Source organism: Cydia splendana, chromosome 2, assembly GCF_910591565.1.
Source record: "Cydia splendana chromosome 2, ilCydSple1.2, whole genome shotgun sequence".
NCBI classification, from domain to species: domain Eukaryota; kingdom Metazoa; phylum Arthropoda; class Insecta; order Lepidoptera; family Tortricidae; genus Cydia; species Cydia splendana.
Window position 1 is genome coordinate 29,713,120 of NC_085961.1, and position 16,590 is coordinate 29,729,709.

The following is a 16,590-nucleotide window of genomic DNA, read 5'->3' on the forward strand; positions in this document are numbered from 1 at the left end:
CTAGATGGCCTTTTCTTTATCAGTATCGACGAGGCTGTTACATTCTAACAAGTACGTATTAAGCGTGAGAGTGATGTGGGATATGTCAAGTAATAAATGTGACTATTAGAATCGTGCAGGTGATACAATGTGTCCCAGTGTGGACGTGTACCTGTGACGGCGGGGTGTGCTGGCGGCGCACGCGGCGGGCGCGGCGGGGCGGCGTGGCGCGAGTCCTTGGGCGGCGGCGGCGGCGGGGACGTACCTGTGACGGCGGGGTGTGCTGGCGGCGCACGCGGCGGGCGCGGCGGGGCGGCGTGGCGCGAGTCCTTGGGCGGCGGCGGCGGCGGGGACGTACCTGTGACGGCGGGGTGTGCTGGCGGCGCACGCGGCGGGCGCGGCGGGGCGGCGTGGCGCGAGTCCTTGGGCGGCGGCGGCGGCGGGGACGTACCTGTGACGGCGGGGTGTGCTGGCGGCGCACGCGGCGGGCGCGGCGGGGCGGCGTGGCGCGAGTCCTTGGGCGGCAGCGGCGGCGGCGGCGGCGGCGGGGACATAGTGGGGCTAGGGCTGCAAATTTACATACGGTTGTCGGTTACTGTTCTATTTACGATTCAAACTTTATGAGCTAATCTACAATTTTCCCAAATAAAATCTCTACGACCGTCTTTAATAAAAATCTATGTAGGTAATCGACGGCACCTTAAAATGTATAAACACTACTTTGAAGGCGTATCAATAACCATGATATTCAAACATAAACATCTTAACACTAAATGACATAACCTACTTGAAAACGATAAACTCACCTCACTCGTACGTTCCTTTCATGTTCGTGCGACATCTTCACGGTTTCGGTGGACGTGCGGAGATACGGAGGCAGGGATCTCTGCAAAACACGAAAAAATACAAATGTTATTATTAACCCATGTCCCAGATATAAACAACGTCAAAAACTCTGTCCCAATATTTGATATCCACACATTTTATATGAAATCGCTTCCGCAAAACGGATTAATTTCATTTGGCCAGAGGCTGTGCCACGCAACAAAATTTTGAAAAAAAAAACAATGATATGTATTAACCTCGTAAGACCCAGCATATAAAGTTTTCACATTTTTAATTTGAACCTTATTCTATAAGTAAATTGGAACGAATTTCGTTTGTTTTAAAAAGCAATGAAACAAAAGAAATGCTACTTTATTCGGTTCCTGAATGGTTCAAATTAGATTGCACGATTATGTACATTGTAATGTACATTTAGTCTCAGTAGGTTAATGAAAATACATATAGGCTGCTAATGATAAGCAAGTACTCACATAAACGTTATCCCGGTCTGAGTAGTTAACTGAAGACAAGTCTGAAGACGGCTTGTTTTTCACAACCTGCGAAAAAATTGTACATTATTGTCGAGGCTCGGATGTAGCTACTTGCAGGCTGAGGATTCGTTTTAAACGGACGACCTTGGGAGTCCGTTTAATTGAATCCGAAGCCAGCAAGTAGCCTTCCAGCCGAGTCATATATAGTGCTTTTCTCAAAAATGGTGCAAGAAATATAACTATAATAGACATATTTTACAGAAGCAACGTTCTTACGTATATATTTTCACAGAAAAAAGTAGAAAGAACTGAAAAAGTTTGCTTTGCCGCCTTTTTAAATTTTAAAATAGAAGTGTATTTTTCTGCCGAAAATACGCCAACCTATTTGAGACAGCTAAATAGTCGCGGTGACAACATTATGTAATAAGTACTAATCATCTGTTTGGCTGTTTAATGGGCCTGTGCCTCCATTTATTATGGCCATTTAAACTTTTAAAAAGTTTGGAACTCGACAAATAATGGAATTTGTATGCAACATTGCAGTCCCAAAATCGAGACTGCAATGTTTTTAACTTTTTAATTTTTGACTGACCATAAACACCGCACTTCGCGACCTATTTTTTAAACGGCAAAGTCGACTTTGCCGTCCATTTTTGAGAAAATGTTTTCCATTATTTGTCGAGTTCCAAACTTTTTAAAAGTTTAAATGGCCATATCAAATGAAGGCACAGGCCCATTAAACAGCCAAACAGATGATAAGTACTTATTATTATAATGTTGGTATCGCGACTATTTAGGTGTCTCAAATAGGTTTGCGTATTTTCGGCAGAAAAATACACTTCTATTTTAAAATTTAAAAAATAAAAAGGCGGTAAAGCAAACCTTTGCAATTGTTTCTACTTTTTTCTGTGAAAATATATACGAAAGGACGTTGCTTTTGTAAAATAATTCTATTATGTTTATATTTCTTGCACTATTTTTGAGAAAAGCACTATATATGACTCGGCTGGAAGGCTACTTGCTGGCTTCGGATTCAATTAAACGGACTCCCAAGGTCGTCCGTTTAAAACGAATCCTCAGCCTGCAAGTAGCTACTTCCGAGCCTCGACAATAATGTACTATTTTTCTACTAGTCGACTGTAATTCTTGAATTAAGATTTCTTATACCAAACTGCAATTGGGTATTTTTAATGTATGGGCTCCCAACTCAACTATAATATTCATTTCGATACAGTTTAGTCAACTATAATGAAATTGACCAATCACAGCTCGCCGCGATCAAGAGGACGAAACAAAACCATAGCTCAAATTAATTATTTTAGGTTGTATAGTAGAAACAATTAGTTCATAAGTCAGAAACGCGCATGTGACACCCTTAATATAGCAACATCCATAGACTACGAAAACCACTTAGTGTTGCTTGTTAGTCTCCATAGGCTACGGTGGCCAAAATCGAGAAAACAATTGTCTAAAAATTGAATTTAGCGCGGAGCAAGTACCAGGGCCTCATCAGTTACGAGAAGGTGTCGTTGACCAGCCCGCCGTAGGGCGCGGGGCGCGGCGGCCGGGTCGCGGGAATCTTAGCTGTACACGTTTGGTTTGGTTTGTTTGTATGATTCTACTAGTTTAAAGTATTATTTTTGTTGACTAGTAGAAAAAGTATTGTATACAATAGTGATATAATCAAGCTTTTCAATCTCGTTGCCTAAACACGGTACTCGACTGAAAAACTCTCTTATTATATCACGATTGTATAAAATACTATTATGAACAAGATATTATAATATAATATCTTATCAGTCATATTATGACTGACAATTCAGCTTGACATTCACTTTAACAGAAAAACTATACTTTATTGGTGTTCTTTTAGAGTTATTCACGAGAAAAATGTTTGTCACTTCAGATAAATTCCAATACCAACTTTACGACAGTTACAATCGATATTTCGTTAATGCCTCTCTATCGCTCGAATATGCAAGAGCGATAAAGAGGACTTCCAACCTCGCGGTACACTGGAGTATGGCAACTTCGCAACTATACCGTGCTATTTATTAGTAACTTCTCTATGCAGATGTGATTGGGGTCCTTAGTGCGGATGGCCGGTGTGTCCTCTGTGTAGGACACTGGGCAGACGTAGTACATACGTTAGCGATCCCCTTCTGTATGCAGGTTCTCCAGCAGGTCCGCGTCGCTCAGGTTGCTGCTGTCGGAGGTGTCGGGAGCGTTCCGCGGCGGCGCCGAGTCGATGGACAGCACGGAGTTGCTGCCCGCCTTCGACAGGATGGCTGGTGTGTCCTCTGTGTAGGACACTGGGCAGACGTGGTACATACGTTAGCGATCCCCTTCTGTATGCAGTCCTCCAGTAGGTCCGCGTCGCTCAGGTTGCTGCTGTCGGAGGTGTCGGGAGCGTTCCGCGGCGGCGCCGAGTCGATGGACAGCACGGAGTTGCTGCCCGCCTTCGACAGGATGGCTGGTGTGTCCTCTGTGTAGGACACTGGGCAGACGTGGTACATACGTTAGCGATCCCCTTCTGTATGCAGTCCTCCAGTAGGTCCGCGTCGCTCAGGTTGCTGCTGTCGGAGGTGTCGGGAGCGTTCCGCGGCGGCGCCGAGTCGATGGACAGCACGGACAGGTTGGAGTTGCTGCCCGCCTTGGACAGGATGGCCGGTGTGTCCTCTGTGTACGACACTGGGCAGACGTAGTACATACGTTAGCGATCCCCTTCTGTATGCAGTCCTCCAGCAGGTCCGCGTCGCTCAGGTTGCTGCTGTCGGAGGTGTTGGGAGCGTTCCGCGGCGGCGCCGAGTCGATGGACAGCACGGACAGGTTGGAGTTGCTGCCCGCCTTGGACAGGATGGCCGGTGTGTCCTCTGTGAAGGACATTGGGCAGACGTAGTACATACGTTAGCGATCCTCTTCTGTATGCAGTCCTCCAGCAGGTCCGCGTCGCTCAGGTTGCTGCTGTCGGAGGTGTCGGGAGCGTTCCGCGGCGGCGCCGAGTCGATGGACAGCACGGAGTTGCTGCCCGCCTTCGACAGGATGGCTGGTGTGTCCTCTGTGTAGGACACTGGGCAGACGTGGTACATACGTTAGCGATCCCCTTCTGTATGCAGTCCTCCAGCAGGTCCGCGTCGCTCAGGTTGCTGCTGTCGGAGGTGTCGGGAGCGTTCCGCGGCGGCGCCGAGTCGATGGACAGCACGGAGTTGCTGCCCGCCTTCGACAGGATGGCTGGTGTGTCCTCTGTGTAGGACACTGGGCAGACGTGGTACATACGTTAGCGATCCCCTTCTGTATGCAGTCCTCCAGCAGGTCCGCGTCGCTCAGGTTGCTGCTGTCGGAGGTGTCGGGAGCGTTCCGCGGCGGCGCCGAGTCGATGGACAGCACGGACAGGTTGGAGTTGCTGCCCGCCTTGGACAGGATGGCCGGTGTGTCCTCTGTGTAGGACACTGGGCAGACGTGGTACATACGTTAGCGATCCCCTTCTGTATGCAGTCCTCCAGCAGGTCCGCGTCGCTCAGGTTGCTGCTGTCGGAGGTGTCGGGAGCGTTCCGCGGCGGCGCCGAGTCGATGGACAGCACGGACAGGTTGGAGTTGCTGCCCGCCTTAGACAGGATGGCCGGTGTATCCTCTGTGAAGTACACCTGGCATGTGTCGCCGGGGGTTTGGGTTCCTGAAACAATTTTCAATATTATTGACCCCTTGAGTCCTGGCCTTAGACTTTTCTTAATTCAAAATTTAAAGGTTTTACAATTAGCATGTTGCATATTACAATAACAGCCAACACTGAGGCGCACCTTGCCACTAACTTGGCATAAAGTACTTACCTCGTAGTGGTTCACTGATCGTCCTCACGGGGAGTGCTCGGGGTGCAGGTGAGCGTTCGTTGCCGTCATTCTTGAAACCATCGTCTCCATTGGACAGCTTCAAGCTTAGCTGTGATGGCTGCAAATAATTTATACTTGTGATTACTTGCTTATTTATATTTACCCTTATAAATAGCTTCTACTAATGAAGTAAAATTTTAAAATTAAAAAAAGGAATCATTGCAGGAGTACCTACAGATGTACTAATCCTTTGCGATCGTATTTTCTCGGAAACGTTCGTATGCATGCTACTTCAGTCAACCTCATTACTTTTTGTACTGAGACTGACTGAAATAGCATAGCACGTTCGTGAGTTTCGGTGAAAATGCGATGGTAAAGGATAACTTACCACATCCGTATTCGTTTATTTAGATAATTCTATTCCAGGTAAGCAAAATGAAATTAAATATTCTAGTCCAATCAATTAGGGTGGTTTTCCACCTATCCAATTTCTTTGTCCAATGTGTATTGCGTCTCACATTTTGCTTTAATGAGAGTGAGACGCACTGCCATTTTACTCTCTATTTCATCATCAGAATCATTACTAGATACTCGTCAGGTACAGTCAGCAAAACGATTAGCTTAGCACCCCTGGATACAAATGTACAATATGAATAGTTGTAAGCGACAAGAACATTTGTACTTACGACCTTCTTGTTTTGTATCTATAGGTCTAATTATAATAGGTATTAAATACTCGGGAGAACAGGCTTTCCAAAACTGACCTTGACCTCTTCCTCGATGGTGAGGCTGCTCAAACTGCTCAGGTTCGGCGGTGAACATTGCGCCGGAGTGTTTTCCACCATGAACTGCGAAGTGCGCTCCTCAAACACGGACACTTCGCGACAATCGCGGGTGTCCAATTCCGGTTCGCAAACTGTGGACAGTTTACGTTAGATGAAATTGATATTTGAAAATACTATTCCATTTTTTGAGGTACAGTAAGCTGCAGAGATAACCGACTCCCCTGCATAGAAATGGGTTATTCCCACTAGTTACCACCAAGTTTTTACCAGTGGTAACTACTGGGATTTTTTTTCCCACCTTTTACCACTTTTACTCGGGTTAGTTATTGTTAACTTTTTATTAGTATTTAACCAAAACTTTGTTAGTGTTAAATACTAATAAAAACAGTAGGTATGAATAGTATAAATAGAGTTATTTTGAATTACCTAATAAAATCACTTGATAAATCATCTAAATGGATTATTAAATTTATCCTTAAGTACATATATCATAGTTTTTGTACTAGTACAGGTTAAACTGTTTCAATATTTTTGGTCACTTTTAAGGGAGTTTACTAAAACACTAATCGACTTATAATTATTTATTAAATTACTCTATATATTTATACTACACTATTTATAGTGTTTTTATTAGTATTTAACTCAACAAAATTTTGGTGGTAACTACTGGGAATAAAAATTCCCAGTAGTTACCACTAAACCGAGTTGGTGGTAACTACTGGGAATTTTTATTCCCAGTAGTTACCAGTGGTAAAAGGTGGGAAAAAAATTCCCAGTAGTTACCACTGGTAACAACTTGGTGGTAACTAGTGGGAATAACCCATAGAAATTTGTTTGCAGATGGATCAGTTACGTCTACAGCTTCCTGTACATTCCATTCGTTCATTGTTTCTTTTTTGTTTCTAAATCTGAATATTTTTTGGAAATGTTTAATTTGTCCTTTAAAAAGGACATTGGGCCGTAGGACAGTACGGTTGATACCTGGCGGGGGTGAGACAGGGTCTGCGCAGCGCGGCGAGGCGGGCGCGCCGGGCGAGTCCGGAATCTCGCTCGGAGAGATACAGCCCGACGTTAGCCGACTGTAGACAATCACACAAATTAACTATCACTTTTATTCTAAGTTGGGCATAATTCCTATAGTAAGAGTTGTCTTCAATGAAGCGCGGCTTCGAGTGCCGTAGGCTCAGTGAGCCGAGTTTTTTAAAACTTAATTGCAAAAATGTTATTACCAATCTTGAGGATTTTCTCTAGTGACGCCATCGGTTTGAATCCAGATTTTTTATGATTTTCAGTCGATAGAAAAATCTCACGAACATAGTCTAGTCTCATAGTCTAACGCACTTTAAAAAATTGTAACAATGTATGCTAAATCGCTTCTAAATACGCGCAATCTTATTTTTGAGGGAAGATATCAATTCCTTTTTTATGTTAAAACTTAAAACAAATTTATATTGAAAACCGAATGTTTAAAATTACCATGTGCTGCGATTTTTAAATTTTGAAACAAAACAGTCAGTTAAAAAGTAACGTAAGAAGTATCGTAGTATACTCATGACCAACCTGACTTCAGACAGCACCGAACCCTGGTCCTGCTGCTCGTCGGCCTCAGGCAGCGAGCCCAGAGAGGACGAGCGAGAGAACATGAGCGGGGTGTCTTCTACGAAGCGGCCTGGCGTGGAAGGTTGCGAGCTCACTGCTACTGGGTCCGTTGTGTGTTGAACTGACCTGACTTCAGACAGCACCGAACCCTGGTCCTGCTGCTCGTCGGCCTCAGGCAGCGAGCCCAGAGAGGACGAGCGAGAGAACATGAGCGGGGTGTCTTCTACGAAACGGCCTGGCGTGGAAGGTTGCGAGCTCACTGCTACTGGGTCCGTTGCGAATGTCACCGCTTTGGAACCTGAAAAAAAAAACACAGTTGAGGTAAATAAACAGACAGGGTCAGAAATAATCATTTGACATATCTAGTCATGCACTGGTCATCATCATAATTATATCTATTATGATGATGATAAGTACATTATTAGATTTAGATTAATGTTAATCTAAAATCTCATATTCGAAAAGTCTTCATTAGGTTGACAAGGTCAACTAAAACTATTTTCTCACTGATCTCTTCGTCATTCGTTTTTCCTTTCCACTCTAAAATATTGTGCCGTTATCGTGCAACTAGGTACTTTTTGGGACCTATAAACAATTTTTTATTTGTAACTATTTTTATCTCGTATTTGGTCTGGAAATTTACTTTTATTCTCTACTAAAAATAGACTGAACTCTTACCTTCTTTATCCTTTGAAGAGCTGGCGCTTTGGTCCTGAACGCTCGGCTCCACATTAATAGTAGCCATCGCATTCTTCTTCGCCAAACTATCTTCTTCTGTAGGCTCACCTAAACTGCTCAATGAACTAACTCGAGAAAAGTACCCAGGAGTACCCTCGTCACAATAATTCACTGGTTTCTCTGGACTTATCATCCCTGAACTGAACTTCGTGTCGAACACACTTCGCTTTTCAGGAATGGGCTCAGGGTTTTGGGGAGTAACTATCGCTCTGTCATTGTCGTGTCTCGGGGGATCTTCTATGGAGCAAGTATCCTTTTCATCCGAATGCGTCATGACCTCAGGGTTTTCCTTCACGCTTGGTGTTGATTTTGGTTTCCCGTCTTTGCCTATGACTCTAAGGTCAGACATGGAGGTGGCGGTGGAGAAAATGATGGGTGTTTCGTACGGAGTGCCTTCAGTGGCGAAGTGTTTGATAGTGTCCTCGTGGGCGGCCGGCTCGGAGATATCTGAACCGTTTTCCGATTGGTGCTCAGCGTAGCGGAGGGAATAATCCGTTGGCTGGTCTAAATCGGTCTCTTGATAATCTCCGAAGGTGCTCGAACTGTCTTTCTTGTATTTTTTGGTTGGTTTGGGTTTGCCTTCAGCTAAAGACGGTTCCGGCTCGTTGGTTTTAGTTTCCGAATATTTCCTGCTGAAATCTATAGGCTGGTCGCAAGAGTCTTGGTCGACGTCGTAACCAGACTCTGTATAATTAGTTCTCATATCGGTCGTTCTCGGTGGTGGTATCGGAGGTTGCGTTGGGTATCGCAGGAAACCGTCCTTGGCTAAAGGTTTGGAGGCCATTTTAAACGCTTCTCCGCCTGATTCACTCTTCATTAAGTCTTTGTTTCTCGGTGTTGGTACAGGGACTTTTCCAGTGCGCATGACTCTTTCGAATACTGTGTCGGAATGAGCGCTCGTGACGGAATCCTTGCTGTCGGAACGGTTGACGTTGCTAGTGCTTCCCGTGGTAGATCGAGTGACTAAAGCACCTTTTAATAAAGTGTTACTGCAGCTCAGGTAACTGGCGAGATGCGCGCTGTGGCTGAGTGAAATTTGTGAGGTCAGCGCTCCCATTAAAGGTGAACTTGACGACATTCTGTTGAGGTTCATGGCGATCTGTCGCTCGGTGGCCGTGAAGAGACTCTTCTCGTCCCTGTTGCTCGTGGTAGGCGAGGTCGCTGGCTCGATGTTGTCACACGTTTCGGCTAAGTTCTGGTCTAACTCCTGTTCGAGAGCTTTCTGTTTCCTAGCTCCAAGTGTAGGCAGAGCAGGGAGGTTCATAGTTCTCGCTGTGCTGTCTAGCGAGATGATGTGTGTCTTTCCAGGTTTGGAGTTGAGGAGGTTTTTAAGGGCCGCACCAGAGCCCATGGCTATCATCTTATGTTTGGAATGGATGAGGCTGCGGAGCATGGGCACGGCTCCGTGGTCCCATAGGAACTGCTGGTCCTGCGGGCAGCGCGCAGATAGGTTCCACAACGTTCCACAGGAGTTGCTCACGACGGTGAGGCTGGGGGACTTCAAGTGCTGCAGTAAGACACTCAAGCAATTTCTCTCGCGGAGAATTTGCCTGTAATCTTCGCGGACGGCGATGTGGCTGGAGACGTTCCGCATGATGCCGCCGGCGTTCTCGACGATGGCCAAGGTTTTAGTGGGGGAGTCGTAGCTGAGCATATCGACGAGGAACCCTAAAGCCCCGTCGACGGAGCAAAGGGCGACCTTATTCATGGAGCAGTGGGCTGTAAGGTTCCAAAGGGCAGAGAGTACGGACTTGAGGGTGGCCTCCTTTTGGCATGTCATGGCCGCTTTGGTGAGGCCCTTCACGGCTCCGACTTCTCGTAGGACCTGCTTGCTGCTGGTGTCCGCTCTCCATGATAAGTTACGTAGTACTGCAGCAGTTACCTGATGGAGAACGAAATTAAGTGTTAATATACTTGTGTGACATTAGCATTTGACATGTTACATTTTACTTGAATTGCTTGACATCAAGTAACCGAAACATTAAAAAAAACACAAACAGATATACATTTTGAGAAGTTCTAATGGGTCATGATGATGACATAGAAAATGGTATTCAATATCAATAACATAACTATAAATCGGCCTTAATGAATAACACGACTGTGACAGACAACATAAACGCCATTGCGTTCTCTATGCAAAAAATAGATCTAAATTTTTTTAGTTGGTCTTTCTTTCATTTACTTGTTTCTCAAGCAGGAGTTAGGAGTTAGTTAACTAGTAATCTATTAACAGTTTATAAGAGCACCTATGTTAGAGCGTAAGGTAACATACCTGTCTCATGTCATCATTGGGCGACTCCAGTTGCTCCACCAACGCCAGCATGAAGTCTTTAAACGAGCATAACAAGGACTTGTTGTTGCCGTCGCCAAACGTCAGGTTCGTCAGCGTCATGCCGGCGTACTTCCTCATCGTCAAGCACGTGTTATCGTCAGTTCTGCTCCCGTGCGCTGCTTGGTCTCCACTCACTAACGCCGCAAGAGCTTGTAGACCACCCAGTTGGCACACCACGTGCCTGTGCTCCTCGTCAAAGGACAGCTTCATCAACGCAGCCACGCTTTGACTAGGATGTTTACTACCATCGTCTTCGATAACTTCCTTCCCTTCTTTCCGGTTTTCTACGACATCTTCTAAGATGTAGCAGTATTCTCTCACTTGTTCGAGTAGTCTCCAGACTCTCGCTTCTCGTCTGCCGGCTTTGTCGTCGGTTTGAGTGTGGATGATGTTTCGCAGCGCCTTTGCGGCGCGGTCCCGTGTCTCCCTGGGTACTTTGGAGTGAATCAGTTGGACTAGTAAGGGTATGCAGCCAGCCTGTCTCATTGCGATGCAGCTTTCCACTGATCTGCTCATTTCTAGTAGAGGTCCGCTCAGGTCGGCGTTGTTCTCTGGTGATAAGCTAAGAAGGGAGATGAGAGAGATGACGCAGTCCATTTTGTTGTCTAAATTGGAGGAGGGCCGATGTCCGTCGGACGAGCCGTTGCTGGAGAAGCTCCGGACGCTAGCCGAGTCGTGGCCGGTCCAAATGTCCCGTTCGCCGGGCCACGTTCCTCTGTACAGCTGCGAAGCTCTTTTGTCTCTTTCACTAGATCTCGCCGCATTTTCTAAGCCGTAATGTAGCGTACTCCGGTAACTAGTCCTATGCGGTCGTTCTTCTTGAGGTAAATATGAGGAAATCTTTGTAGTTTTCTTGGGGAGGGCGCCGGCTTTCTTTTGCGCTTGGTCGTCCTCGGCTTCGTCGTCGAGGAAGTTGGGGTTTGTAATGTCGCTACGCTCGTCAAATTCGTCGGGTGATGGCGAGTGGTCGAGGAAATGTGGTTTGGGGATGCGACATTCTATGTTCGATTTGGATGCGTTCTGGTAATCGTCGTCGAGGAAATGCCGGCGCGGGAGCGGGTCGGGATCCAGGGCTAGTGTGAGGTCCCGAGAGCGCGCTTTGTCCGTTTTGTGGGGTTGAGTCTGAGGGGGTTTGGGGTGTTTTGAGTCGATGAGGCGGCGCGCTTCGGGGGACAGAGGGGAAGGATCCTGCGAGCCGCGCGGGGGTTCACTGGAAGTGGATGGGCTGCAGTCATCGCTGGCGGATGGTACGGAGTCAGTTAACGGCGAATTTGAAGAGTCCATGCTGCTCCAGGGATCTACCATCACTTCGTTCTCCAACTGTAACAAAGTAAAATTGAACTATTAAAAATGTTTCTAGAATAAGTTGCCCCACTTAGACGCCTTTCATTGCGATACTCTCAGTAAATGGGGGAGATACAAATGAAAGCCAGTTCAGTGCCAAAAGTATACCTTATAAGGGGAAATGGGTGAAGGTGGCATAGCAACCGGCTTAAAGCTTAAACATGAAACTACCGGTCAAGGTTGACCGTACGCGCCCGTGTGTAGGCCGGTGCTATTTTTATTACATCATTAAAATGCCGACGTTTACACGCAATTTTAATTTTACTACCGAATTATACGTCTTCTGTTTAGGTGGGCAAACACAAATATTTACTCATTCGAACTTTCTTTCTACATTTGAAACCGGAAAGAGTGAGCGAATTCCTGAAATACGACGATTTTCAGGTAATGTAGAGACCTTTCGCAAAGTAAACAGAAACGGAGGAATTGACGAGAGATTTGATAAACCTATTTTCGTGTTAAGGCTATGTGTGCGACATTTATTGAGCAATTATTATGAATATTACTCTCAAGTATTTGTAAAAAATACTACTAATAACGCATAGGTAGATGAGAAGCACTACCACCAGTTTTAACATTGACATATTCACTCACGTTTAAGTAACTTACTTTCTATGCATCTCGCTCGTACTCGCATATTAGTGCAAGCGAGATGTATAGAAAGTAATTTACGTAGACGCGAGCTAATCTGTCATTGTCAAAACTGGTGGTAGCCGTATAGGTAGATCCACCAGTCTGCATGCTTAGGCTGTAAGTTTATTTGCAAAGCATTACTAACCAAATGTGTCTAATTAAAATTTAATTATAATTTCGGTCATACATAATTTCGGTCAACTATGTATGACTCCACTAAATATGTAACGGGAATAGAAACGTGTGTCAAATACAACAGCAGTAACTGTTGACTCAAATAACTAATAACTCCAATAAGGACCGAAGGATAAAAATACACCATTTCCTGTTCGTATCGTATTCATAATTCAACGTCATATGCGGTAACTCGCGTGCACATTAGGATTAGAAATGAAAACTGTCAGTTAAATTAAGGGAAAAACGGTAGTCCGTGGTAATTTTTTTATATTTATATGAATCTAAATGTCCAGCAGTGGACGTCCTCTGGCTGATGTGATGATGAAGATGACATGAATCTACAAAAACTAAGCACCAAGAGTAGTTTATAGGTAACTAGTGGCTCTGTGAGCTGTAGACCTCGCGAGCAGAGCTTGAAATAACATGGTGCTAAGAGCTTTAAATACACCGTGTTTTTTTTGATTTCCGTTAATTTCAAGGGTGCATTCCTGAGCTTAAATCAAGTAACTTTCTCAAAGACACCGATGTTCTAATTAAGTCCATTTCGGAGATAATCCATAATTTATTTTTTTACTATAAGGCCTCTACAAGCGTGTACACTTGCCTTAGGGCCGGCTTACATATTGATTAGTGTTTAGAATGAGTTCATACATTTGCTACTAAACTTAAGTACAATCTCGGTCGATTGATGTACGAAATGACATTGATATGTCACAGATTTCAATTGTTTGGTTGAGTTAAATGTAATGCCCGTGTTACAACAACGCTATATGCTACATTTAATTACTTTTTAAACAAAAAAAAAAAACAAAAAAGAAAACAAAAAAAATTTTTTTTTTTGAAAATTAACTATGCCATTTAGTTCTTATAAACGTACTTAACTATACCCCGAAGTTAACGGAATTCAATAAAAACACGGTGTATAGTAAATTAAAGAAAAACAATACGAAATTTATGTGTAAAAAAATACAAAAAGTTATAATATCCCAGCATACAATTACTGGGGATCGAACCCAGACCCTCTGTGCAAACAGAAAAAGCGAACGTTTACAAACTGAGCCAAATAGTTCTTAGATGGGTTGACGAAATTTAGCTACTCCTTCTCAAAAAAAATTAGTTAAAATTAAATATCTAAATACCGCCTAAACCAGCGAAAATTTTTTTCTGCATTTTTTGCTATTAACTCTGTAAACATGTCTCAAAAAGAAAAAAGTCTTATGATATCGATACGACTATTTGTTTAGGCGCCAGGTATCACGACTCCGCCATTTTTAAAAATTTCCAAAAACCGGATTGACAAAAAAATTTTATTTACTCATAAAATTCGGTCACAAAATTTCACGAGAATCGGTTAAGAATTGCGACCTGTAGAGGAGAACATCCGGACATACGAAAGCAAAATGCCCGAGTCAAAACGTAGACCTTCGCTTCGCTTCGGTCAATTAGATCGTGATGTCACAGGTCTGTGTATCATATAAGCTCCAAAACTAAATCGTTTTTACAGTTCGAAAAGAATAGTCGATTGACTTGTCAGTCAAATGTAATAAAAGGGTTTATATCATATCACGCAGTGGAAAAGAAAAGTTAAAAACATTTCAACCGGTTTACTAATATGTGGCCGAAAATTGTATGGCAAATTATCACTTCCCAAACTATTTTTCCCATAGTATCATTTGGCAAAACTATCAGATGGCAGACCAATGTTTCGCATATATAACATGTCGCAAATGATTATTTACAATATTATTGTATGGCAAAATATTTAGTTGGTCATGTTTCAAAATGTCTTTTATTGTTATGTCGAATGTATTGATAGGCATAAATTATTTTTCGCCTAATATTGTGAATAACCTACCTATCCCCGGGAGCAGTTTCGTTTTTAGGGTCATAAAAAAAATAACCCTAACCTACCCAGTACCCATCTCTGGGAGCAGTTTCGTTTTACGGGTCATAAAAAAAATAACCCTAACCTACCTATCTCTGGGAGCAGATTCGTTTTTAGGGTCACCAAAAAAAATAACCCTAACCTACCTATCTCTGGGAGCAGATTCGTTTTTAGGGTCAGCAAAAAAAAATAACCCTAACCTACCTATCTCTGGGAGCAGATTCGTTTTTAGGGTCACCAAAAAAAAATAACCCTAACCGACCTATCTCTGGGAGCAGTTTCGTATTTAGGGTCATCAAAAAAAATAACCCTAACCTACCTATCTCTGGGAGCAGTTTCGTTTTACGGGTCATAAAAAAAAATAACCATAACCTACCTATCTCTGGGAGCAATTTCGTTTTTAGGGTCATAAAAAAATAACCATAACGTACCTATCTCTGGGAGCAGTTTCGTTTTACGGGTCATAAAAAAATGCTAAATATAATTGTGATCCAATAAAAAGTATGCGAATTCAATTTGGGCAAACGTTATTTAACAATAAATAGTTATGTATAATAAAACATTTGCTTAGTAACTATTTTTCTAAATAAATCGTGGTAAAATGAACATCTGCTAAATAAAATTGTGTTCAAATAAAAATTGTGCTAAATAATAATATGCTAAGCATTGGTTTGCCAACTAAAAGTACTGCAATAAGTTGGTTGGGAAGTGAAATTAGGCGAAAAATATTTCGGCGAGATGGCAGTACACCATTTCAACCCTAATTGCCAGTGTCACACAGCTATAAATTAGTAATTAATTGTTTCTTTTTTTTTAAACGACATCAGTACTTCTGCACCATATGTAACATGACGCATAAAACCGTAGTGACGTCACCAGTTGAACAAATGAGTTCCCACTGGAGAAGGACTATAGATTAAAATGTAACGCGAGAGCTACGCGACTGATGAATTCTCTGTTCAAGTATTTTTAGCGAAAAAATATTACAGCAGTATATAAGGTGCTAACAAATTAGTCACGGATATTTTTACAGCTGATAGTACTCGTTTCTTGGATATATTTAAGTATGAAACATCGTTGGTTTTGTTATGTTTTTTTGGAGAAAACTAGGAAACAAATTTGCTACGTTAAAACACCCTGTTAATTAGATAATTAAATGAGACCTCTTTAGACATTCTAAAACCTCTTTAAACTATCATTTCCCACCGAATCATAACGACATTTAAGAAAAACAACTTCTGACGTGACATGACAGACAGTGTTAAACATCTTGACAGGTACATAATAGGGGTGATTATTTTAAAAATTAATTATAATATTTTTTTTTGTTCGGTAACTGAAAACAAAAAAATGATATACAAAGGTTCCTTAATTACAGTTAAAAGTTAATTGTTTTAATGTAATGTATCGTCTCTTAAAATATCCGTGACTAATTTGTTAGCACCTTAAATAGGTAATTAATAATTAATTTTCTAGGAAAACTGAAGTAATTTTTGAGGGTTGTTGTTGGCAACTAACGCGATTGGATTAGGCATGGAAAAACTAGACAGAATATAAGTTTTACAGGCCCAGGCCGTATATAGCTTTTCATTTTTTTTATTAATAGGCCTTTGCCCAGCAGTGGGACACTATAACAGGCTATTGAAAAAAATACTTTGCTTACCCCTAGAATTATCTATGAAATAAAATAGTTGGACGGATTATATTGCGTGTACCAAGAACGCTGAAAAAGGCCCGAAACGACGGGACGTTTTTTAAATTACGCTATATAATCCGTTCAAATAGTTACGACTATATATAATAAATTTGTATCATATCAGATCAGAGTAACCATTTGGAAGCCATGTAAAATAATATGATTTCAGTGTTAATCCAAGTTCATGACAAAACCTAATGCAATAAACGCATTATATGCATCTTTAACGTCGACTGTATAATATAGTTAAACTATTTTTTAAAGCATGAAGTTACC

The 16,590-nt window shown here is 42.8% G+C and overlaps 1 protein-coding gene across 1 annotated transcript in view; it reads right to left on the reverse strand.

Moving 5' to 3' along the window:
- The window catches only part of LOC134806126 (adenomatous polyposis coli homolog), a 52,957-nt gene that overhangs the window by 6,311 nt on the left and 30,056 nt on the right, over positions 1-16,590 (reverse strand). The window contains exons 3-12 of the mRNA XM_063779409.1: positions 10,520-11,899; positions 8,185-10,126; positions 7,468-7,804; positions 6,889-6,986; positions 5,887-6,038; positions 5,123-5,240; positions 4,766-4,968; positions 1,296-1,361; positions 786-865; positions 461-546 (exon numbers count right to left, since the gene is read on the reverse strand). Of these exons, the coding sequence (XP_063635479.1) occupies positions 461-546; positions 786-865; positions 1,296-1,361; positions 4,766-4,968; positions 5,123-5,240; positions 5,887-6,038; positions 6,889-6,986; positions 7,468-7,804; positions 8,185-10,126; positions 10,520-11,899 (4,462 nt within the window). The remainder of the gene's footprint in view (positions 1-460; positions 547-785; positions 866-1,295; positions 1,362-4,765; positions 4,969-5,122; positions 5,241-5,886; positions 6,039-6,888; positions 6,987-7,467; positions 7,805-8,184; positions 10,127-10,519; positions 11,900-16,590) is intronic.